Source organism: Phallusia mammillata, chromosome 4, assembly GCF_965637545.1.
Source record: "Phallusia mammillata chromosome 4, kaPhaMamm4.hap1.1, whole genome shotgun sequence".
NCBI classification, from domain to species: domain Eukaryota; kingdom Metazoa; phylum Chordata; class Ascidiacea; order Phlebobranchia; family Ascidiidae; genus Phallusia; species Phallusia mammillata.
The window spans coordinates 4101463-4125786 of record NC_137255.1 but is presented as its reverse complement, the minus strand read 5'-3'; the positions used below and the strand labels follow the sequence as shown (position 1 = coordinate 4125786).

Below are 24324 nucleotides of genomic sequence, written 5' to 3'. Positions count from 1 at the left end.
CTCTCTCTGTCGCATTATCCTACAATAAACAAACGAACCGAAGTGCAAGACACGTGTGTGGAGTTTCCAGGACTCCGGTCCTGACAAGCCCAGGAGCTTGGGAGGTTAAGGACGGTGGTATACCTTCTTTAATTTGTAGTGACGCGGTTGTAACCTTGAGACTCATCAGCGAACATTTATAGTGACTCGGTTTTATAGCTTGTACCGAGACAACTAATTGAACACTACAGTTCTAATGCTTCTAAAATTACTGGAAAAGATTTTAAAATTGCTGCTGTTGCCATAGCATGTGCCTCCCATCTTGTATCAGAGAGGGATTTTAAGACACTTTCATTTCCGATACGACCTTTAAGAATTTTCCACCGGCTGGTTGAGGCCGAAAAAAGGGTATAAAGTAACTGTACGATAGAGAAGAAATTAACAGCCTCTTGACAGCAGCCAACAGCACTTTGACCAACCAGATTTAACGAATGAGCTGCGCAGGGCACATATATAGCAAACTTGTTGGTTTCCAAAATCTTTTGCTGCATCCCCTTATAACGTCCAGACATGTTAGCAGCATTGTCATAAGACTGGCCCCTACATTTTGAAAAATTTAGCCTACACGTTTCACATAAGTACTGCAGCACTTGGTTTGCCATTTTCTCGCCGGTGTGGCTTTCCATTTCCAAAAATGTTAAAAAGCGTTCAATAGGCTGTCCATCTTTTAAGTACCTAAGAACAATGCTTAGCTGATCGACATGTGATAGATCTGGTGTTGAATCAACGGACAGACTAAAATAACCAGAACACTTGACTTCGTCAACAATGAACGCATGAACCTTTTGTGCCATCAGTTCAATAATTTCCTCGCAGGTGGTTTTTGACAAGTAAGAAGTATTTCCTTTTCCAGAATTTCCATATTTAGAAATGTGGCCTGCTAAAAATGGATCAAACTGGCTTATGAGTTCAAGCAATCCTAAAAAATTCCTTATGTATTATGCAATGATCCAAACTTTTCGTCTGTTCCCCGAAAAGCCAAGCCGCGTTCAGCTAACGTACAAATAACAGCTATGACACGCCTCAGTACATGTTCCCAGTAGTCACACTCTTCTTGAATTTGTTTCTCCAATTGTGAATCCAACCCAGAACCTTGTCTGCGAGTTAAATATGTTAACAGAGAGTCTCGATGAGTAGAGCCTTTCTCATGATTGTCAATTACAATAGTATTTCGCCAGTCACTAAACCCTTCTCTCGTAACAAAACGCGATATATTTTTTGGAGCAAAAAGTTTACAAACAAAACAATAAATTGATCCTGTTGATAGTGAATACAGTAACCACTCTCTCTTGTATTTTTCACCATTGGCTTTTGTCCCAATAAACAGTTTCTGTGAACAGTACCGTACTGGTTTGCCACTACTAAAACGCCGATAAGACTTGTCAAATGGCCCATTGTGGTGTTGGCAGTTACTGGGTCCACACGTGATCCAATAAGCCACATCATCAGCAGAGAAATCAAGCCACAATCCTGGATCATTTGCTAAATTTTGATTTTTTTCTTTTTTTGTAGAGAGATTAGTTAAACTCTCATCCTCATGATCTACTAAATCATTTTCAGTAATTATTTGAGCCACAGAATGCCCTGTGATTGAGTAACTCAAATCAACACTTGCAGTAGAGGTATCCGTATCACAAGAATGCACAGGTATAGTGAGATCACTTACGAGACGCGTGGTGGATGAACTTGCCTGTGATACCCCGGTAATTCTGAAGTCATCATACTTTGATTCTGAAGTGATCAAAGTGGAATTTAGCGTATTTGTGACCAAGTCAGATGACGTAGACTGACTTTGAACTGGAATAGGCACATTATCATGTTGTGGAACTTGTGTGAAGAAATCAGTCAGCTTTGCAGTTTTGAGAGCTAATTCCAAAGCATTCTCTTCTTTCTTTTTTAATAGTTTTCGTTTTTTTGCTCCACTTAACTGCACTCTTTTCATCATTGATTTAGGTATAGCTTCATATATTTTCAGAGTAATTAGGTTGTAAAAACTACATTTACCTAGTTGCAAATTAAATACTAAGTTGGAATCTGATATTAAACTTTCAGATTTGTTTCAGAATGTCAGAAATATTCCAAAACTTAAACAAAAACGCCTAATTTTGCTGCCTTTCCACGTCTCAACACTGTTGCCCAATTGTAAAACATCCTAGAAAACTAAATTAGCGTCGTGTTTAATTTACATTTGCCACATACGCAAACATGTTTTCAAACAGCATGCTATTAACTAAGCATTACCCTACTGTTTTGACTGTTGTAGGTTTTAACAAACAGAACAAACGTTGTTACGTCATATAGCACGCAATCAATCTCTTTTGTCATTACATTTTGAGTCGGTATTTTTGTTAGATAATTAACGTAATAATTTAGTTGTATTTTTTTGTTAGATTTAATGATTTACCTAAAAACCATTTCTGTGGTGCCCCTCGTTTGCCTGATGCCCTAAGCACGTGCTTATATTGCTTATACGTTAATCCAGCACTGGGTTTGCGTATGTTTTGTCGTAGGAAATCCTGCTATTTGTTGGCAAAACATTGAGCGTGTCATTGAAACTTAATCACGTTTGAAAGAAAACGGAAATCAGTCAGAGACAGAGTCTTTGTTGAAATCACACCATGTTCATTGCAACACCTTTAAAGTTGTTCAAAATAGGAAAGCCTAGACAGTTTAGGTATAAGTAATTACATCAGCGTTTTTTTAATATAATAGTGCAGTAGTGTATTAAATGCAACACAAAAATACAAAGCTGACCATTGTTGCTTCAAAAGATAAATGAAAATTTCTGTAGGGCAGAGGTGAAAAACTGATTTGACCTGTGGGCCACTGTGATAATAGGAATTGAGTAAGATGCCACCTGTTTTGATTTGTCTACTTAAAGTTACTTTTTGCCAGCTTTAATAATGCTCAATATCTTTTCTAACAACTTTGTTTGTATAACCAGTGGCAGCGATTTTTTACCAACTTTGTTTATTTCCTGCTAAAGTATACTCTTTGGTTCACAGGCTAAAAGGCATTGATTCACAAATGATATTGACAATGTGTTGGTCATGTTTGAAATGAGATGTACTACCATTGTATATAAATGGTAGCACATATTTGTGCCATTCACCATAATCACACACATTTACCATAATTAGGTGTTAATTTATGTTGACTTATTATTGTTTTCGTGGTCACTGACAAAAAATGTAGTGCTGCTAACTCTCCACCTCTGCTCTGGGATTACTGTTAAATTTGTTTTAATGTATTAGGTATATAATTGGTGCTACTGCTGGGTTGTGCAATATTTATTGCTAGTAGATAGTAGGACACCCTCTGTAAAATTGTTGTTCTATGTTTATTTCCCTAGCTTCAACTGTATTTAGTAACCATGGTAGCTGTTGAGGATAGTGTCATCAGACACCAAGCTTGGTTGGGACAACTGCTGAATGAGTAAGTTTTTAATAAAAATCTAGAAAAGTCAAGCTAATACCAAACAATTCTGTGTCAAGAATATTAAAAAAATTATGGTGTGTGGAGAATGTTAAAATTATTTTCAAAAAAAATATTCTTTTACAATCTTGGTATTTTTGACACCTTTTGTTTGTATGAAAGTGAGTTATCTGAGACAAGCTTTTGCTTCTTTCTTAAGCACTTAGATAAACAACAAGGTCATTTAAAGTTGCGCGTTTGGGTGTCTGATATGTTTAGTGCAGAATCACTAAATTTTGGTAAATAAATGAAATGGTTTTAATTCTGTTTGAGAAAGTATATTTTACTTCTAATAAAAAAATTTACATTTTTCATGCAGTGATCGAAATTCATCTGAATCCACTTGTGATTTGGTGCTGGAGTCAGATGAAAAGCAATTCAAAGTTCATAAAAGTGTGTTGATGCTTGTTTCGAACTATTTCAGAAGAATGTTCACCGTTGAGGTAAATGACTGTCGCATGTTTTAAAATGGTTTATTGGCTAGGATAAGTAAACATAGAAATTAACAGATTTTAAAATTTTATTTGAAAAATGTTTGTTTCGCAGATGAGGGAGAAATATGAAGGCATTGTAAAAATCAAACAAATTTCATGTCAGCGACTTGCAAATCTTATTGAGTTTATTTATTCTGGCAAAATTACAATTACTGAAGAAAATGTAATTGAAATTTTGGATGATGCAGAATACACAGAAATTGAAGGTTTTCTGAGTTGCTCAAACTGAGTTGCTTTAACTGATCAGAATTAATAATAAATACAAATGTTATTTTGAAGTTCTCAAAGCAAAATGCAGTGCCTTTCTCCTCAATGTTGTGTCTGCTGACAATTGCTTGAAACTTCGAGCTTATGCTCAGCGATACAACCTGGATGAATTAACAAACAAAACTAACCAATCAATAGTGGAAAACTTAAATGATGTTGTACAAGATGAAGATTTTACACAACTTGACTTCGATGATGTCTCTTTTATTCTTGACAAAAGAAACAAAGTAAACTATGTTGTTGTTGTTGTTTTAGTGTTTACTGTAAGCCATGTTTCTTAATTTGAGCCATTTTTTGGCTTTCTGTTTTTTTCTTTTGTTGTCTTTGTTTGAAATCAAATACCTTTGTTTTATGAAAGTTTAGTTTTCATAAGTAATGAAATACTAATTGTATGTAATTAAATACAGAACTTTGAAGAAGCTGCTTTTACTGGAATTGTGAAATGGGTTAATCACAACCCTCTTCAACGTGAGGAATTGTTTGTGAAGCTTTTCCCAAAACTTGACCTTTCCTTAATGTCTGTTGACTTTCTGAACTCAGTCTATGAAGAGGTAAATATATATAACTTGTGCAACTTCGCAAAATGTGTACTGATAATAGTGAAATCACCCAATATTATTAAATAAATAAATAGAACTTACCAATGGCCTTTTTAATATTGGAATTTGGGTGACACACATGTTTCCATTTTATGCCTTTCTAAAGGTTTGTCTTTGTTTTACAACATTGTAGGTACAACATTTCAAATTTGAGTCAAATATTTAAGTTTATTATACTAACTTCAATGAAATGTGAAGAAATAGTAGCACAAGCCCATTTAATTGCTTCTTGTATTCACAAATAGTAACCCAAACATTTCTTTAAAAAAAAAAAATCAATTTGGCTGTAGACTTTAGAAACATTTAATATTATGATAGTAATAAAAAAGTATACTATTTTTTTAACAATAAGTACAATGTTTACTGCACAGAACTTGGTGAAAAACAACCTGACTTGCGTAAACCTGTTAGCCCGAGCTGCACTTAAAGTAAACAAAAAAGTTGATGGTACGTTGTAGTTTTCGATTGTTTACAATTTTTATCCTTGAAGATAAAAACTAAACAAATGAATATTTTTAGCTGGTGATGAAGATACAAGACAAGGTTGGCTTGTTTGTGATGTAAGCTCTAAACCTGCAAAGCAGATCCCTGTAAGTTTTTTTTTATTTTTTTTTGGTACGATGAAACTTTTCAGGTGGTACGCAAGTAGCTGTCTGTGATATATTTACGTTCGATCTAAAATCGCAACCCAACTGATCACCCCTTGTTTGAACAAAACTTGTGTTTTGGACATTATTTTGAAATTTCTAAATATGCCAGCCAGAGCCAGGTCGAGAAAATGGGCCTATTTCTTGGTCTATCTATTGAAACAGGGTTTAGGACTGTAGCTGGTACCCTCGATGGATACAGTTGTCAGGTGGTACGCGATCCGTATAAGATTGAGAACCACTGCTTTAAACCAACGCATCAACCACAACAATAACGTTGTGTTTTGCAGAGTTCCAAACCAACTTCCCCTTCGGGTGTTGCCATGCAGTCAACTCTTAAGACACTTGTCAAAAATACAGATGCTGTTGCAAAAGTTAATTTAAATGATTCAAAATGTGGCACTAGTGGAGCATTAAGATTTACAACAGATTTTCCGCCTGCATTTTTGTTTGCATCAAAGACATCGGATGTTAAATTTTCAAGTCAAAAGCCCTCATGTTTTTCATTATCTGACACTAACCTAAAATCTCAACCAAGTAATGACATAGATCAGAAGCCATCTGGTTTTACACCAAACTGCCAATCACCTTATACTGGAAAATCAAGCAGTCCAGGTTTGTTACTGTTCTGTAAACTTGCCTAGCCCAATGAACACGCTGTTTTTGCTATAAAAAGGTTTAGCATTTGGATCAGCAAGCAAGAAAGTTACGGAAACGCAGACCAAATGTTCCAACTTTTCCAAAAACCCAAGTAAAATTACATTTTTGTTACACAATAAACAGAAAATTGTTTTATCACTTCATTCTTTTTGCATAGAACCTATTTTCCAGTTAAATGATAAGCATGAAGAAAAAGTTGTTAGTCAGCAACAGACTCAACCAGAACAAACAAGCACCCTTCATTTTAAAGGATCAACTACAACCTCAAACAGTTTAACGTATGTCTGTATAAATTAGATAGGAATATTTTAATAAATTCTTATTGTTGTAAACTGTTTGTATAAGTTCTACTACATACATAAAATTAACCTATTTGAAATGATCTTGCAGTAATAGCTGTCCGTATGTTAAGAGTTTGTTAATCATGTATGTAAGTTTGTGTTTGCATACTTACCTTTACTGTACATTACTGCAATCTTTTTGCCAATCTGCAATTTAATGTTGGGTGCTTAATACTTTTCTAAAATCCGCTTGATATTTTCTCTGGCAACGATGTTTAACTTTCTTGAAGAAGCAATTCAACTTCACCTTAAATTTAGGGATCCAAAAATATGATGTGACATTTTGATTGTAATTGTGAAACCCTTTTTAGAAACCGCCGCCCATATTAATACTGTTTTACCCTTTTAAATTTTATTTACTAGATCAAGCGACTCAAAAGCAAACGCACCAACAAGATTTAGCATTGGCCATGCAAACACAAATCCCGACATAGAGTCACCTCCAGTAGCTGGGCTTCAAATCAAACGAGCAACGAGGCGTTTCAAGAAAAATTTTTGATTCAATATGCATAAACTCCATTTGGATTCGTATTTTATTTAAAGCCGCAGCCCGCTGGACCAAGCTTCTTAACATATCACATTAAAGGCCAGCCGTACGTTAAAATTTAGGTGCTATTAATAGCAAATAGGGTATTCCACACAACCAATCATCTTCCTGAATACCAATGTCAATGATTTGTTAGGAAAAAAACGGACACCAACAATCATTCAACTGAAATCAACTACACATAACAAAGTAACTTGTTACGCATTCTTCACAAATATACCTAAATAATGTATAATTTCACACTGATTGTCGTACCCCCAAGGGGTATATGTACCCCTGGTTAAGAATCCCTAGTAAAAGGAAACTTTGATATGGGATTAATCAGATTTGTCTGTGTGGATTTAAACGTAGAGCACCGATATAATTTGAAATACACCAGACGAGAGGTTTGACAAACCAGATGTGGTGCCATTTCTGTATTATTATTACAAACCCACTCTTTACATGATGTTATTTAGCTAAACCATATTATTTAATTAGATTTAACCGGCGGGCCATTCGCAGTTTTTAAGTTACCATTCGCGTTTTGTTTAAAAATACCATGTTTTGTGACCGCCTAGCTTGTGTTTTCTTGAGCAAGAAACTTGAGCGGCATTGTTCTTAACACAGTGGTTACCTATGGTTGAACTAAATTGAGGTCACCAACTGCTTAAGGCAAAAAAATCAAACCCAAACATCACTAAACGGACTTGCAATAGAACAAACAGTTCGAGGGCGGACCGAGGATAAAATGGAACTAACGAATATTACACGATGTTCCCTGCACAATATGCGCAAATATTACTTTAATATCGTTTGACAAGACACACTATATCTGTTTCTACCTATTTTACTGTAAAAAGGATTGTTATATATGTTAATAAATAAAACGTTTTTTAACAAAAGTTTGTCAGAAATATTTTGCTATCATATATTACACAAATACATGTGCATCAACCTAATTGTTTGCAAGTAGTTTTACTTTGAAGGCGCTATACTTCGTTTACTTTCTGTTAATGGATAACCAGGGCACTCATGGGCAGTTTGTTGCGCAGGAATCTCATCGTTCACTAACAAATTTAAACACTTGAGTTGTAGGCAGGATTAATTACTGTTCTCGAGCAATTTACCAATAATGCTTGGCACCCGGTAGCATGTTCTAACAAACTCCCGCGACAAAACACATTGATTTTAGGCTGTAAACTTTGTGTTAAAACTTTTGTCGATAGGTTTTTCATCCTGTACAATATGGTACATATATATCATGAAACTCAGGCTGTGTTTCAATTTGACAAATGGCAATGTGCGTCATTGTACTCTTTATGCCTTATTTTTTTTTGCACTTAATAACTTTCAGTGGATTTATGTTCTCACAAATGATTTACAGATTTAAAAAATGATAAATGATTTCTTTTGAAAACTTTTGTTTGCTCTGCGGGGATTTCCCCCGGAGAAGAGTAAATATGTGCAAAACAAAACAGTTCCCCAAAAATGTGAGGTGAATGTTTGTTTTTGAACTCAACTGTTTTGCCTTTTTTAACTGAATAAAATACCCCAACTGGTGTTTTTGACAACCTAAAACTGTAACCTTATTTAAAAAAGCAAAAAGTAAGCTCATGTAATAAACTGTGACTCTAATTTTTGCTTTGCCATGCTCTACCTTCAGCACTATTATTTTTGTAACGGCCATCGTGTGCCCAGCGAGCCGAAAATGAATTCTTGTATATGACTTCGTCTGTGTACTTGGCCAAATTATGTGCAAATCGTAGTTGTTGTTTTCCCAAGGTTTTAAACAGTTTAGGAAACCTAGAAAATAAGTTTTCTGTCAGAAAGCGGTTCTGTAGGTTTTTGTACTAACCATGGCACCCATAAATGATGGCATTAAGAAACATCAAGCTTGGTTGGGTCAACTACTGAATAAGTAAGTTTTTTTTATGTTAAATCATAACAAAGTAAACTAAAATCTACTGTATCGCCATGTCTTATGTATAGTTTCGTAAATTTATGTGTCTGTTTTTGGGCACATATATATGGTATATATATTTTGTTTGACTATCTGTTTCATAAAAATGTAGGACATAAGTAAAAGACACACATGTCAGATATTTTACTATACCACTGAATCAACATAAGCATGGATATGCTTGAGAACTATTTTTTGTGCCTGCCAAAAACATAATAATAAAGGTGGGGTTAATGAAATCGTTTATAAATCCTGGTTATTTTTGCCTTTAATGCTTTTTTACTTCCAAAAAATTATAATCCTGCTAATGTAGTCTTGATTCTAATGAACTAAACTGTACATTTTACAACTTGTAATTATCAATGCAGTGACCGAAATGCATCAGATTCAACTTGTGATCTGGTGCTGGAGTCAGAGGGAAAGCAATTCAAAGTTCATAAAAGTGTGTTGATGCTTGTTTCCAACTTCTTTAGAAGAATGTTTACTATCGAGGTAGTTTGCTGTTACAAGTTTTAAACTAAATCAAATCTCAGCTATGGGTAAAGGAATTCATAACACAAAACGACAACCTGCATTTTTGAAAAAGGCTTAGCATTTATTTTGGAAAAAGGCATTTTTGATAAAGGCTCATTCCCCCCTTTGCAGTTTGGTTGCTTTTCTTTGAAGTGTGCAAATTTTGAAGAATTGGATATGAGTTGGAATTATGAAGCAAATACTGTGTGCGCTAAAAGCAATGTACCAAAAGAACCATTTTATACCTGCTTCAAATGTGAAATAACCTCTTAAATTATTTCAAATAATGCTTTTTTTTTAAAATGGGAAAAATTTTGCTTTAATTTGTGGGGAAACATGTATGTTTTACAGATGAGAGAAAAATATGAAGGCATTGTTAAAATGCAGAAGATTCCACATCAGCGACTTGCAAATATCATTCTGTTCATTTATACTGGTCAAATTGGAATTACAGAGGAAAACATGTTGGATGTTTTGGATGACGCAGAATATACTGAAATTGAAGGTTTTATTGTGTTTCTTGACTTTTTGCATTGCTTTAAATTCAGAATCAAAACTAATAAAATACTGTTGTTGTGAAGTTCTTAAAGCAAAATGTGGTGCCTTTCTCCTTAATGTTGTATCTGCTGACAATTGCTTGAAACTCCGAGCTTATGCTCAGCGATACAACCTGGATAATTTGGTTACAAAGACCAAACAGTTTATTGTGAAAAACTTTGAAGCTGTTGTACAAAGTGAAGATTTTAGTCATCTTGAATTTGGTGATGTGTCTTCTATTCTTGACAATCGACTCAAAGTATGTAATGTATTTTATTATTATTCCCTGTCAGTTGGAAAGTTTGAATTAATTTTTTTTAGCCAAATGCCAATGTAAGGCATGCATCTTAAAACTATTTCAGACTTTTTAATTTGCATATTTATTTTTTAATTGATGTTGATAAGTTTTTCTTTCTGGTCAGGGTCTGTTGTTTTCCTGTGAAGTAAAAATTTTGAACTTAAATGACACCGTAAGAAATAAATATTTTTGTTGTACTACTTTAAGAAGGGTACAAACTAATATTTTAAGACCAATTTTGTGTGATTATGTGAAGAACTATGAGGAAGCTGTTTTTACTGGAATTGTGCAATGGGTTCATCGCAACCCTCTTCAACGCGAGGATTTGTTTGTAAAACTTTTCTCCAAACTTCATCTTTCTTTAATGTCTGTTGACTTTCTGACAAAAGTTTATGAGCAGGTAAATGAGTAGTTTGTGTATGAAAGTAATCTATCTGACATCTCTGGGTATGGCACTATTTATTTTGATTATGGAAATATTAGTATCATTTTTTAGCATTTGCATTTCGAGAATTAAGCTGATGTCTCAGATCATGTAACTTTTCTGTGTCTGCATGTTTAGAGCCATTGTAAACTAGAACTCAAACCATCCCCAACATAGAACAAAAGTGAAAATGTATTTGTCGTTTTTACCTTGGTATCAGTCCCTAATGGAAAATATTGTCCTATCATAATATCGGAATGTTTACTTAATGTAACTGTTGTGCTATAGAAACTTGGTGTCAAACTTCTTGTTGTGATAAATCTAGTTTTTTTCTAGCTAAAGCATCTGCATCAGGGGTCACCAATCCACAGTAAACAGACATTGTTTATAGTACTAAAATTGGTTGAAAAACAAAATGTTTAGAACACTTTGTAACATTGGTTTATTTTTCTAATAAAGGGATATTGCTTGTAACTGCATGAAGGTAGAGCATTCATTATGTTGATATTTAATGATTTATCCAATTTTTTTGCACAAAAAATATGGATGTGTGACTTTAAAAAAAAGTTTAAACAAATTAGTGAGTTAGCAATAAGATCGTTTTTACTCCACAGAACTTGGTGAAAAACAGTGTGGTTTGTTTAAACTTGTTGACCCAGGCTTCCCTTAAAATGAACAAAAAACTTCAAGGTATTCATTTGTTGCTTGTTGAAGTGCAATAAATTTGTACAATTTCTTTTTTAAAGGTGATAAACAATCCAAAGAGTTTCTTTTAATTGGTGGAAAAGGTACAGAACGAGATTGTGTTGTTTATCATGTCACCACTAAACAAGCAAGGCAGCTCCCAGTAAGATTTGTCAACAAACCACATATAAATCTGTGTATTGAACTGTATAGTGGACATCATTTTATCATGTGGTCTAGCACAGCATGTGTGCTTTATTTTGTGATGACAATAAACATCGTTTAAACAAGCTTCTGTATTCTTTGTTTGTTGATTTAAAATTTACGAATTGAAAAACACTAAATTATATTGCAATGATTTGAAAAATTGAATATAACTACATAATATTGTAATGATGTAGAACTTGTTTGTGTTTCATTAAGCACAATTTCATGCTTTCTACTATTTGGGTTATTTTGTTTGTTCAAAAACAATGTTTTTAAGTGTGTTTAGTCACCATTCTGAAAAAAATGTTGGTTTTTTTGCAACTACAGTCTTCAGGTTATTTTTGTGAATATATTATTCTTTGTATTAGAAAATTTTGATTTTTTTAAACAGAAACTTCAAACACCACGATGTGGAGCATTATCAGTAAAAGTTGGAAGTGAAGTTTATGCTATTGGAGGTTCTGATACTTACCTAGGTAAAAATCTGCATACAAGTGGAGAAATGCTGACCCTGGGTGAACAAACAGGATGGATTGCAATACCAGACATGAAGGAAGCTCGTATGTATGGTGGATCAGCATTTCTTCAAGGTAGTTTTTTGTTTTATAGATGTTAGTTTTGTTTATGTATACTGCTTTTTTTGCATACTGGTAAACTGTAGAAAGGTTGCTATTGTGACTTTGAACTTTATTCACAATACATATTGGATAACATAAGTCACACATTAAAAATTATAATGTTTGAAACAGCATTTCCTGTACTATTAGTTAGGTTGTTGCAGGTGAAAACAAGTTGTTGTGTTTGTTGTTGCTGTTGTTGTTCCTAGGTTTCAGCAACTCGTTGATGATAAAAAATACTAAATCTCAGTTCAGGTCTAAGGTTTACTTTTTCATGTAGCAGGGATTTGACTGCCATTTCATTAAATTTGTTTAGTGTAATTGTTGAAAATAAGAAAAAATAAGGAATGAGGTCAAAAACAAGGATATCTTTAATAAATGAATACAATACATTTTACTAAGACATTGATCTTCAAAATAATGTCACATCTTAGAAATAAGGACAGTATGGCAGCCCTGGTTATAAATAAAAAAATAGAATAAAAACAATGCAGAAATAAAAGGATAAGCTTCTTTCACAGTTCTATTTTTAACAGCACCAAAAGTCTACAGTATAACTTTTTGACAGTAAATACCCCATTGCACATAATTGACTGGCCCTGGCCAGCATTAAAAAATGACACAAAACAATTGAACATATTTTCAACATTATATATGTGCATTTTCTTATTTGCAGATTTTATCTATGTCACTGGGGGTAACAATGGTACAACGCTGTCAAGTTGTGAAAAGTTTGACATCCATAACAAAAAGTGGATAAGCATAAGTGACATGTTGCATGTGAGAAGTAACCATGGAACTGTTGTATACAATGGTAATTTTAAGTAGGATGTTTAGACTCGAAGCAAAATTGTTCACAAACCTAACACGCTATGATCCTATTTAATAAGAAATACTCCAAACAATAGGCTTAATAGGACATGTTTTATGGCTCATTGAAACATGTTAGATTTGAGGAAACATTAAATGATTTGGATATTAAGTAGGACAGCTTTGTGTTGTGATTAATTTACTAAACCATTTTTCCATTGGTAAACAGTTCAGTTTTTTGTACAGTTTGTTTAGTCATTAAGTGCAATGTTTACACGGAACAAGTCTAATTGCTCTATGCCTAATGTGAAGATTAAACTAATAATGACCTTTCTATGTGTGCTGCCTGTTTCAATCTCCGATGCATTGGGAAAAATGTATTCTATGTCATACAATTTTGACACAGTTTTTAAATGGCAATATTAAATGTAAAACAAATGCTTTATCTGTTATGAACAAGTTTATTCTTTGTTTCCTAAACATGACACACTTTTAGGTTAATACACACACAAAATAGCTTTCTGTGGTGTGCATGTTTTTTAAAATGACGCACATTATATTGGTCTACCTTCTCTTAGATTCACTTTATTGCATTGGAGGTTATAATGACTCTTCTTGTGAACGTTATGATCTGAGGAGTGATGTATGGAATGAGATTGCACCTCTCAATAAAGCAAGATATGGTTTGACATGTGTTGTATTGGATGGAAACATCTATGCAATAGGTAAATACATATTTAGGTTAAATACACAACCATACAAACAATTACATTTTTACATGCTGTCCAATACCATTGTTCAAGTAGAATTATATGTTTTTCCGAATTTTTTTTTTTTAATTGAAAAAAAGTGCATGTGTTCGACAAAAAAATAGTAGTATCACAGAATAACACATTGTTATGGGATCTGTTTCTTTTTTCCTATCTTGAAGTTTGTCTATGTACTTATGCTTCACATATTAGATGGATAGAGATTAAACTTTTACATATGGGAGATATGGTTATGTAGATGTGTCATCATTCATTTTTTAGCCTTTATGTTGATCAACAATGTTTTGCCCGATATATACGAAACCAAAGTTGGTTTGTTGAGTTTAGATCATGTATGAGGTGTAAAACTTTACAGCATATCATAAATAATAAAACAGCATAGCATTGCTGTTTTTTTAACCCTGAAAAGACTGCATCATAAAACATTCTTCTGTGCATCGAGCAGAGACCACCCAATCTACATTAAACCGCCTGAATTGTAAACCAGTGGTAACCCACTACAAACAATTGTTTCAATTTTCAGCACATTAGGGCTTGTATTTCTGACCTAAAAGAGTGAAAAGCTGAAAACCAAAAATTTGAGCTACACGGGGTGAAAATGGGTGAATCCAATTAAAAGTTACAACATTCTTCATAATACTTTACAATGCACCAACCAACAAAGCATGAAACTCCAAAATTGTGTACTTTGGTCAGTACAGCCACTTTAAACATTCTATGTTTTGGGAGCCTGTGGGTGAACCGGGTCATTCGGGGTCAAACTTCAGAAAAGAAAAATTTGGACAACTATCTAAAATGTGTTTGAACTTGAACAAGTTTAAAGCACTATTTCTTGACTAAGTGGATGGAACAAACCAGCATTAAACAGAGAATAACAACAATAAGTGTCCCCTTCAGGACAGAGGACCTTTAATAAGTTTTGGAAGTTTATTACTGTTTCAAAACAGATTTTTTTTATTTATACATGGAGTAAATTTGACAACAAATACCGTCAGATTCAACTAGTTGCAAAAGGGATGTGTAAAAGTATTATTGTACATATGTTTGACTTACTGTAATGTCACAAACATACATGGATAATAAAAACTATTAGCATTATTTTATTCATATGTTTTTGTGTTTGACAGGAGGCTACAGTGGTAATCAGCCCTTAGACACAGTTGAAAAATATGAACCAAAATTAAACAAATGGAAAATGGTTGCACCACTTAATGTTGCACGTTCCTGGCCATGTACCTGTGTGGTTGAAAACAAAATATTTGTTATTGGAGGGTAAGTTACTTTAATGTACATGCAGATTATTGGGTGACAAAAATAAAATCAAACGGGACATAGGTCCCAAATGGGATAGTGTCAGTTTTCATGTACTATGTAATATGTTATTATGGGTCCCCTTCCCATTTTGATTTCAACCAGTTTTTTTCTTTTTTCTCGGATGAAGTTTGTCCATGCATTTTTGTCATCAAATCTTTTATGGATTGGTATGAAACTCTCATAGTGGGTAGATATGGTCAAGTAGATGTGCCATCTCTTTCATTTGACTCAATAACCCTAGTATTTGCCCCCATAGTATAAAACGTTTTTGTATGTGTAATAGTGAAATAAAGTCCACCAAATTTATCTTACTTTTGTGCTGTCATGTACTTGCATAAAATGATTACAATTTTTGGACATGATAGAAAGGGGAGAGGTGTTAACTGTCTTATAACAAATGACAGTGCTCAAACCACCTTTTGTGGACAATATTTTAAACATTGACTGATTGAGACAAATTTTACATGTTCGTTGTTTCAGTCATTCTGAACAGGTTATCGGTTGGGTATTAAATTGGGGTAAGAACCCTTCTCCCACTTGCCCAATTGGGTAAACTTTTTAAAAAGTTTGAATTGGATAAAAAATTTCAGAAGACCATTTTGTGATGTCGATTGATGTGTTTTTTTGCAGCCCCAGCATTAACCCCTAAAAAGGTTAAAATTTGTAGTCAGGATGGGATTGGTTGAAATTTTTACTATTTGTATAATCTGTTATTTTGGAGGTGTTGTAGAATGCATTATTTTGGAGGTTTTGTAAGTTATACCCTGTAGCTCCACGATTTATCCCATTGCGGTAAAAAAAAAACTTTTCACTTATTTTGTAATATGGCACCCTTCAGCAAAAAAATGTCAGTAATCTAGTTATTTCCAAAATGTAAGGTCCCAATGTAATAAATCTAACATGTCAGCATGGTAAACCAACAAGTATATTAATATGTTACAAGCTTATAACTTGATTAGTTTTTTGCAGAAATGATGGTAAAAGCCTGCCGAAATCAGTCGAAGTGTATGACCCAGCTTTAGATGTTTGGACAATAGCATTTGAAACTGAGAAACCAGTTTATGCTGCTGCAGTTGTTGCAATCTAAGTTGATTTGTAGATTTGACTTGGAAATATAATTTTAATTAGGAATTTATCCAAATGAGTTTCTGCACCCAACAAGTTTACTAACTGTGAAATGTTTGCAATACACTTAAATTTTTAAATATTTTTTTTGCTGTATTTAGCATTTACATCTTTTTTTTCCACTGATTTTAGTATATTATGTGTAGTTTTGCACTTGATAGTAAGCCTTTAAATGAAGTTTTTACAACATGACATGTGCTTCAATTATCTTTAAACTTGGATAGGTGGCATAAAGTTTTGCAGCTATAAGATTTATGCATCTAAGATATACATTTTACCGTTTTGCTCTTTTTTTCAGTGGTGGGATTCAATTTTTTTTCAGTCGGTTCTATTACAAAAGTCATATTTTTAGCTGGTTCTGTTACAAAAAGTCCATTGACAGTAACAAGTTATGCTAACCCAGGGGCTGATCTCTAAAATTTGGTGAGACAGTTCTATAGAATCGGTGCGAACAGGCTGAATTCCACCGCTGTAGACAGGTACTGTCTCTTAGCAAAGATCAACACTGTAATGTAGATGCTAATATGTCACATTATGAATCTAATTTTTGACGTTTATTTGAAACAGCAACATCTAATAGAGATAAAGCACTCTGTACCATTAGGAGGTACGCATTCCCCCTGTTTGAGAAGACGTGGCTTAAAGCTACTAGAATATAAATCATGTAAGAAAAGGTTAGATGAAGCGCAGACGTGCTTGCAAGCTTAAATAAATCGTCGCTGAAATACGGTTAACGCATTTTTTGAGGGGCAAAGCATTTTCCTTTAGTAAAAGTTACAGATACCTGCACAACCGCATACTTGATCTAGTCTGGTTTGGATGGCTTTTACGTAACTGTAGTTGTAAGCCGTTTTTCGTTTCACGAAGGGAAAAGCTAAAAATACAAATTCTGAAAATAAAAATAGACAAGCAAAATTGCACAAAAAGGTGGAGAATCAAACCAACCCACAAGTTTTAAAAATGATTTCCATGGCGAAACTTTGCTTTCGCACGTGGGGATTTCCCATGTAGATAAGAACAGTAAGTGCATTAGGAGAAAGTAGACTCAAAATAGTTCCTCAAAAAAGAGACACTGCAGTAGTGTACGACGTGCCACTTTAAAACAAAAACTTTCTTTTATCAATTATGTCAATGCTTAATAGTGTTTCAAAGTAAGTTAAATTCTTATATATGAGTCACAGTTAGCTTGTCTTACTTTATGCTTGCTGGTGTTACAGCCACATGCTGTGCAGTGTTTACATAAAATACACGCTAACTTCATTGTTACCTTGTTTTGCGTTTCAATCTTTTGCAGCCGACTGTTCTATATTATTGTTTACCAGGGTTTGTATGGTTGTAACTTACAAAGCTGATTTGTAGCTGATGTTTTCTGTTTTTTTTTCTACAAGTAATATAGAAAGTAGTGTTTAAAACTTTTTGCAAAATGAGGTTATCATAGAGAGAACTGCGAAAATTCCTTTTTTTATGGTAGGGTTAAAATGTGTTGAGATGAGTTTTTTTTACATTATTACAGTATGTTTTTATTAAACATGATATTGTACCTTAGGTGTGTTGTATTGGTTGTAATTTTATGCAGTAACAATGGCACCTACTGATGATGGTGTTATGAAACACCAAGCTTGGTTGGGTCAGCTACTTAATGAGTAAGTTTTTTGAGTAAATTCATGACACAACAAGATTAATTTTAAAGAAATTCAATATCTAAATTTTGTCTAGTGACCGAAATGTTGCAGATTCCACTTGTGATTTGGTGCTGGAGTCAGAGGGAAAGCAATTCAAAGTTCATAAAAGTGTGTTGATGCTTGTTTCGAACTATTTCAGAAGAATGTTTACTATTGAGGTAATTGACTCGTAAGTTGTAATGTAATACACAACTTGGTTAGCTAGGAGATTTAATATCATCTGCAAAAATAGGCAACATTACTCTGGTTTATTGAGCACTTTGTCATTGTTCAATAAGCCTGTGGAAATATTAGAATCAAGCAACTGCGGCTTCCTTTCTTTTTATTTACTAATGATGACTGAACTTGCATGTCAAAACATTCCATAAACACAATAAAAGCACACTTTTCAAATGTCGATTTCAAGGATATAAACGTTTTACCAAATACCCCACTTAAATTTACCCAGCACTGCAACATTAAACAATCATTTGTAGCTTCAGTGAAATACAAAGTTTACCTTTTTAGGTTTGCTTTGCAGATGAAAGAGAAATATGAAAGCATTGTTAAAATGCAAAAGATTCCACATCAGCGACTTGCAAATATCATTCAGTTCATTTATTCTGGTCGAATTGAAATAACAGAAAAAAACATGTTGGACGTTTTGGATGATGCAGAATACACTGAAATTGAAGGTTTTTTTAGTTACTTGATGGTTTGCATATGTTTAAAGTAAAAAATAAAAGTTAATGCAAAGATGTTCTTGTGCAGTTCTCAAAGCAAAATGTAGTGCCTTTCTCCTCAATGTTGTGTCTGCTGACAACTGCTTGAAACTTCGAGCTTATGCTCAGCGATACAACCTGGATGAATTAACAAACAAAACTAATCAATCAATAGTGGAAAACTTAAAAGTTGTTGTACAAGATGAAGATTTTAAGCAACTTGACTTTGATGATGTATTTTTTATTCTTGATGAAAGAAACAAAGTAAACTATGTTGTTGTTTCAATGTTTACTGTAAGCCATGTTTCTTTATTATGGGACTTCCCTGAAGGGGACACATATTGATGTTACTCAAATTGTTTTTGTTTTTTTCTTTGTTTTTTTCTTTCTTTTATTTTCTTCTCAAAGTTTGTCCGACTCGTTTTTTGAAAATTACACAGATGGTAGATGTAGTTATGTAGATGTGCATGCTACTTTGTTTTTGTTTATGACCCTCGTATTTACCTCGTTAGCCCCCTAAAATGGGTATTTTTCCCACAAAGTTTGTCTGACTCGTTTTTCCATCAAATGTTTAATGGATTTGGCTGAAATTTTCACAGATGGTAGATGTAGTTATGTAGATGTGCATCCCACTTTGTTTTGTTGATAACCCCAGTATTTACCCCCTAGCCCCCTAAAATGGGTATTTTTTCCCGAAGTTTGTCCTACTTGTTTTTCCATCAAATGTTTGATGGATTTGGCTGAAATTTTCACAGATGGTAGATGTAGTTATGTAGATGTGCATCCCACTTTGTTTTTGTTGATAACCCCAGTATTTACCCCGCTAGCCCTAAAATGGGTATTTTTTCCTGAAGTTTGTCCTACTTGTTTTGCCATCAAATGCTTGATGGAAGTGGCTGAAACTTATGCAAATGGTAGATATAGTTATGTAGATGTGCATCCCACTTTGCCTTTGTCGATAACCCTAGTATGTACCCCCTAGACCCCTAAAAGGGGTGAGTTTTTCAAAGTGTGAAACGTATTTGTATGTTACTGGGAACCACAAACAAAAGATTTCTGTGGCACAATAGTGTTACAAGGTCAACCAGTTGTATGTTACTCATTTGTGACTTTGTGGGTTGATTGGTGGACGTTTTTGCGCCATGGCAGTTCAGGGGTTGTTAACAGCCCTTTGAGGTCAGAAACATTAACGATTGTTGCTAAAAACACCTCTAGTGGTAGAAATTTTAAACATTGGCAGATTGGACTAAAATTTTGTAGTACTATTGATTGAGTCATTGTGGTTTCCTACTTTTAAGTTTGTGTGTGTTGAACCTCCATTAGTTACCCTACTAGCCCCCCTAAAATGAGAATAGTTTGTACTCCATATAGCATATTCAAATATGCACAGTACCAATCACTGTGTTTGACTTAACAATACCAAACTTACTGGTAGTTATCTATTGAAATGCATTATCTACAACTTTGCATGTGTGGGGACCCATGAGTTTTTGCTCGCAGAAACAACCAAGGTTATAAAGGACAGTTGATGATATGGGACCCAGTATAAAATATGTAAAGGAAGTATATTGATCTTTTAAAATAGGGTATAGTGTATGTGCAAGGGCAATATGTGCTAAGCCACCCTTCTAGTTTGAGCCATTTTTTAGTTTTCTGTTTTTCTTTGTTTGTTTCAAATCAAATACTTCGGTTTTATAAAAGTTTAGTTTTCAAAAATAATGAAATACTAATTGTATGTAATTAAATACAGTACTTTGAAGAAGCTGCTTTTACCGGAATTGTGAAATGGATTCATCACAACCCTCTTCAACGCGAGGAACTGTTTGTGAAGCTTTTTTCAAAACTTGACCTTTCATTAATGTCTGTTGACTTTCTGAACACAGTCTATGAACAGGTAAATATGTATCACCTGTTTTCGTATGCGAGATGACAAAATATGGCACTGATTATAGTGAAATATTAATTCCCCAACATTGATATATAAATAATATTTAAACCAATTTTTTTTTAATTGACAGTTGGGCATTTGTTTTCATTTTGTGCCTTTTTTCGATTTTTGTACAACATTTTAAATTTAAGTCAAATAGCAATTACATTCATTAGCATTACATTCAAGTTTAACTGTGAGCAAATAGTAGAATAAACCCATTTAGTTGCTTCTAGTAATCACAAATAGTAACACAAATATTACTTTTAAAAGAAAACAATTAAAGAAATGTTGTCTGCAGACATCAGAAACATTTAATATTATGATAGTATTAAAAAAGTATACTATTTTTCAACAATAAGTACAATGTTGCACAGAACTTGGTGAAAAACAACCTGGTTTGCGTAAACCTGTTAGCTCGAGCTGCACTTAATATAAACAAAAAAAAATGATGGTAAGTTGTAGCTTTCGATTAATTATTTTTTTATCCTTGAAAATAAAAACTAAACAAAAGAATATTTTTAGCTGGTGATGTAGATACAGCACAAGATTGCCTTGTGAATGGCAGAAGCTCCAAACCAGCAAAACAACTTTCTGTAAGTGATTTTTAGGATGCCACATATTAGTTTCAAAGAACCACAGCCTATACCACAGACAACATGTACTTGCTAAAAAAACACTATGTTTACCACCTAAAATGTAACCAACCACAAGTAAGCTTGTATGATGGTTGACTGTTCTTTGACATAGGCTTATTATCATCATGATTCAGTACAACAGATATTTTGTCAGCATTTTTGTTTACATTAAAGATATCGGATGTTAAATTTTCAAGTCAAAAACCCTCTTCAAGTAATGACTTAGACCAGAAGCCATCTTTTTTTGCCGCAAGCTACCAACCACGTAATACTGGTCAATTAAACAGTACAGGTTTGTTGTGGTTCTGTAAACTTGCCTAGCCCAATGAAAAATCTTTCATTGCTGTAAAAAGGTTTAGCATTTGGATCAGCAAGCAAGAAAGTTACGGAAACGCAGACTGAGTTTTCCAACTTTTCCCGAAACCCAAGTAAAATTTAATTTTTGTCAAAAACAAATGAACTGGAAATTATTTTACCACTTTACTTCTTTGTATAGAACCCATGTTTCCTTCAACTGATAATTTTGAAGAAAATGTTGTAAGTGGCAGTCAGCAACAGACTCAACCAAAACAAACAAGCACCTTTCATTTTAAAGCATCAACTGCTACCTCAAACAGTTTAAAGTATGTTTTTATAAACTAGGAAAGGACATTTTAACAAATTAATTTTAAACAAATGCTGTAACTGAATTGTAAAATTCTATTACGTACATAAAATTAACCTATATAAAATTGACTTCAAGTAATAGCTGTTCCTATGTAAAGAGTTTGTTAATCATGTATTAAAGTTTGTGTTTGCATACTTACCTTTACTGTACATAGCTTTTTGCTAATCTGCAGTTTAATGTTAGGTGCTTAGTAATTTGCTAAAAACCGTTTGCTATTGTCTCTTTGACAACGATATTTAACTTTTTTTGAAGAAACAATTGAATTTCACCTTAAATTTAGGGATCCAAAAATATGATGTGAAACATTGCAATGGTGAAACGTTTTTTTAGAAACCTTCGCCCGCCTTTTTACTATTTTAACCTTTTAAATTTTATTTACTAGATCAAATGATTCAAAAGCAAACAGATTATCAAGATACAGTTTTGGCCATGCAAACACAAATCCCTGTAAAACATCAACTTTCCGTAAAACATCAACTCCCGTTGTTGGGCGCCAAAGCAGACGGGCGACGAGGCGTTACAGAGATCAAATGCGGTATTTTTTTGGATAAAATTCAGTGATGACAGTGATGAAACATGGAAGTGGGCAATGGGATTAATCAGATTTGCCCGTTTAAATTGAAACGTAGAGCACGAATATATTTTAAAGACAAGAGGTTTGCCAAATCAGATATGTTGCCCGTTTTGGATTTTTGTACAAACCCACTCTTTGCATAATGTAATTTAGCTGGCGCACATTTTTAATTAGAGTTAATCAGCGGGCCGTTCGCAGTTTTTTAATTACCATTTGGTTTTTGTTCAACATATCATGATTTGTGACCGCCTTGTGTTGGTCGCTTGCGCTTCCTGGAGCAAAGAACTTAAACGACATTGCTTCAACCCAATGGTTTCCGTTGTTTTGAACTAAAATTCCGTTGTTTTGAACTAAAAGAACTAAAATCAAACAAAACATAATTAAACGCACTTAAAACAGAACAAACAGTCAGGGAGCGGACTCATTGCGACGGGCCGCCTACTGAGGATAAAATGGAACTAACAAACATTACACGGTGTTCCCTTCACAATGTGCGCAAATATTACTTTAATATCGTTTGTAAAGACGTAATATATCTGTTTTTACCTATTTCAAAAAGGCTTGTTACAGTTTAATAAATAAAACGTTTTTTAACAAGTTTGTGAGAAATGTTTTGCAAGCATCCTTCATTACATAAATACATGTGGTTCAGCCTAAAAAACTTATTATCAGTATGTGCATTGCTCTTAGGCAGTTTTACTTTGAACGCCTTGTGATACCTCGTTTACTTTCTGTTAATAGATAACCAGGTCACACAGGCAGTTTGTAGCAGTTAGAAGACAAGTCTTTTAAACTTTGGTCGTTTAGTATGATGTGTTCAAATCGTTGTACTTTATTTTTGCAAAATTGAATAAACAAAAAAACAATAAAAAAACATTACCCTGTAGTTGTCTTTTAGGAACTAAAAGTAGGCCTATGTTTGCGAGATTGAAAGAGCTGTTTTGCAACAAATTTGTTTTTGCCTGTGTGAAGTTTATTTTTAGGCAAATGTTTTGGCCTTCGGAAATTTTTCATAAGTTACTCTGGAACCTTATTGTTTACAAACGAATTTAAAACAGTTGGGTTGGAGGTAGTATTAATTATTGTACTCCAGCAATTCAATAATATTGCTTAGCGCCTATTAGCATATTTTAGCAAACGCCTGTGACCTACCGAGCTGAAATGCAGATTTTTTTACTGGGAGCTGCTCGACTTGCATATTGCTGGATAAATAAAACTTTTCTTGATTTGTTGGCTGACATATTGCTACTGAAAAGTAAGAAAATCAATAAAATGCGTTTCCGATTTTGCCAATAATGCCTGTCACAAAAAAATGAAAAGGTTTTAGAAAAAAAATTCTATGGCGAAACTTTGCCTTCGCACGTGGGGATTTCCCATAAAGATAGGAAGGCATGAGAAGAGCCACATGTAACGTTGCAGTAGTTTGAACAAGGGCATTTAAATGCAAAAAAACTTATCCTGAAAGTAGTTCAAAAGTTATATTATCACGAAGCAGATTCCAGCTAACAGATGCTGCTTTATGTTGGGATGTGTTACTCTCAGTATCAAACACTAACGTTGTTTCCAACCATAAGCCAACAATCTTCTTTGGAGCAAAAGTGACATGATTTATGAAAGTGTCTTTAATTGTTTTATGATTGATAATGTATGAAGGTTACATGACCACTTTCAGCTTGGTGACTGCTTCAGAAAAGAGGTTTCTATTTTTTTTTATTTTCAGTGGACCATATAGTTTAAGTAATGCACAGTGGTGCATAGTTTACACGCCTAATAATTGTGACTCATAAATTGATTTTGGTAGGAATGCCAAAAACTTGTGACCTTTT

The 24324-nt window shown here is 33.7% G+C and overlaps 3 protein-coding genes and 2 long non-coding RNA genes across 6 annotated transcripts; all 5 read left to right on the top strand.

Annotated features, from left to right (window-relative positions):
- The first annotated feature begins 2529 nt into the window (after window positions 1–2529).
- Window positions 2530–7952, top strand: LOC145223320 (uncharacterized). Of its 2 annotated transcripts, XM_080089738.1 has the most exons (12): window positions 2530–2713; window positions 3392–3474; window positions 3833–3956; window positions 4060–4213; window positions 4287–4501; window positions 4682–4825; window positions 5245–5320; window positions 5393–5463; window positions 5811–6135; window positions 6197–6271; window positions 6338–6458; window positions 6885–7952. In XM_080089738.1, exons 2-12 carry the CDS (start codon window positions 3413–3415, stop codon window positions 7018–7020), a joined length of 1503 nt encoding a protein of 500 aa, XP_079945864.1. In that variant the 5' UTR covers window positions 2530–2713; window positions 3392–3412; the 3' UTR covers window positions 7021–7952. The 2 variants fall into 2 exon arrangements, with proteins under 2 accessions (XP_079945864.1, XP_079945863.1); XM_080089737.1 differs by lacking the exon at window positions 2530–2713 and having other exon boundaries at window positions 3284–3474.
- A 954-nt stretch (window positions 7953–8906) lies between these two features.
- On the top strand, window positions 8907–16271 carry LOC145223321 (kelch-like protein 12). Its single transcript, XM_080089739.1, has 12 exons — window positions 8907–8968; window positions 9379–9502; window positions 9875–10028; window positions 10105–10319; window positions 10615–10758; window positions 11397–11472; window positions 11529–11629; window positions 12065–12263; window positions 12967–13104; window positions 13679–13825; window positions 14998–15142; window positions 16154–16271. The coding sequence occupies exons 1-12, from the start codon at window positions 8907–8909 to the stop codon at window positions 16269–16271; spliced, it is 1623 nt and encodes a 540-aa protein (XP_079945865.1).
- A 1593-nt stretch (window positions 16272–17864) lies between these two features.
- LOC145222518 (kelch-like protein 23) lies at window positions 17865–21071 on the top strand. Its single transcript, XM_080088651.1, has 6 exons — window positions 17865–17952; window positions 18026–18149; window positions 18512–18665; window positions 18742–18956; window positions 20443–20586; window positions 20997–21071. Exons 1-6 carry the CDS (start codon window positions 17891–17893, stop codon window positions 21069–21071), a joined length of 774 nt encoding a protein of 257 aa, XP_079944777.1. The 5' UTR covers window positions 17865–17890.
- Window positions 21072–21149: 78 nt separating this feature from the next.
- Window positions 21150–21505, top strand: LOC145223350 (uncharacterized). Its single transcript, XR_013859466.1, has 2 exons — window positions 21150–21215; window positions 21432–21505. It is a non-coding gene; the product is annotated as an uncharacterized LOC145223350 (long non-coding RNA).
- A 92-nt stretch (window positions 21506–21597) lies between these two features.
- LOC145223349 (uncharacterized) lies at window positions 21598–23286 on the top strand. Its single transcript, XR_013859465.1, has 3 exons — window positions 21598–21685; window positions 21754–21880; window positions 22307–23286. It is a non-coding gene; the product is annotated as an uncharacterized LOC145223349 (long non-coding RNA).
- Window positions 23287–24324: the final 1038 nt, after the last annotated feature.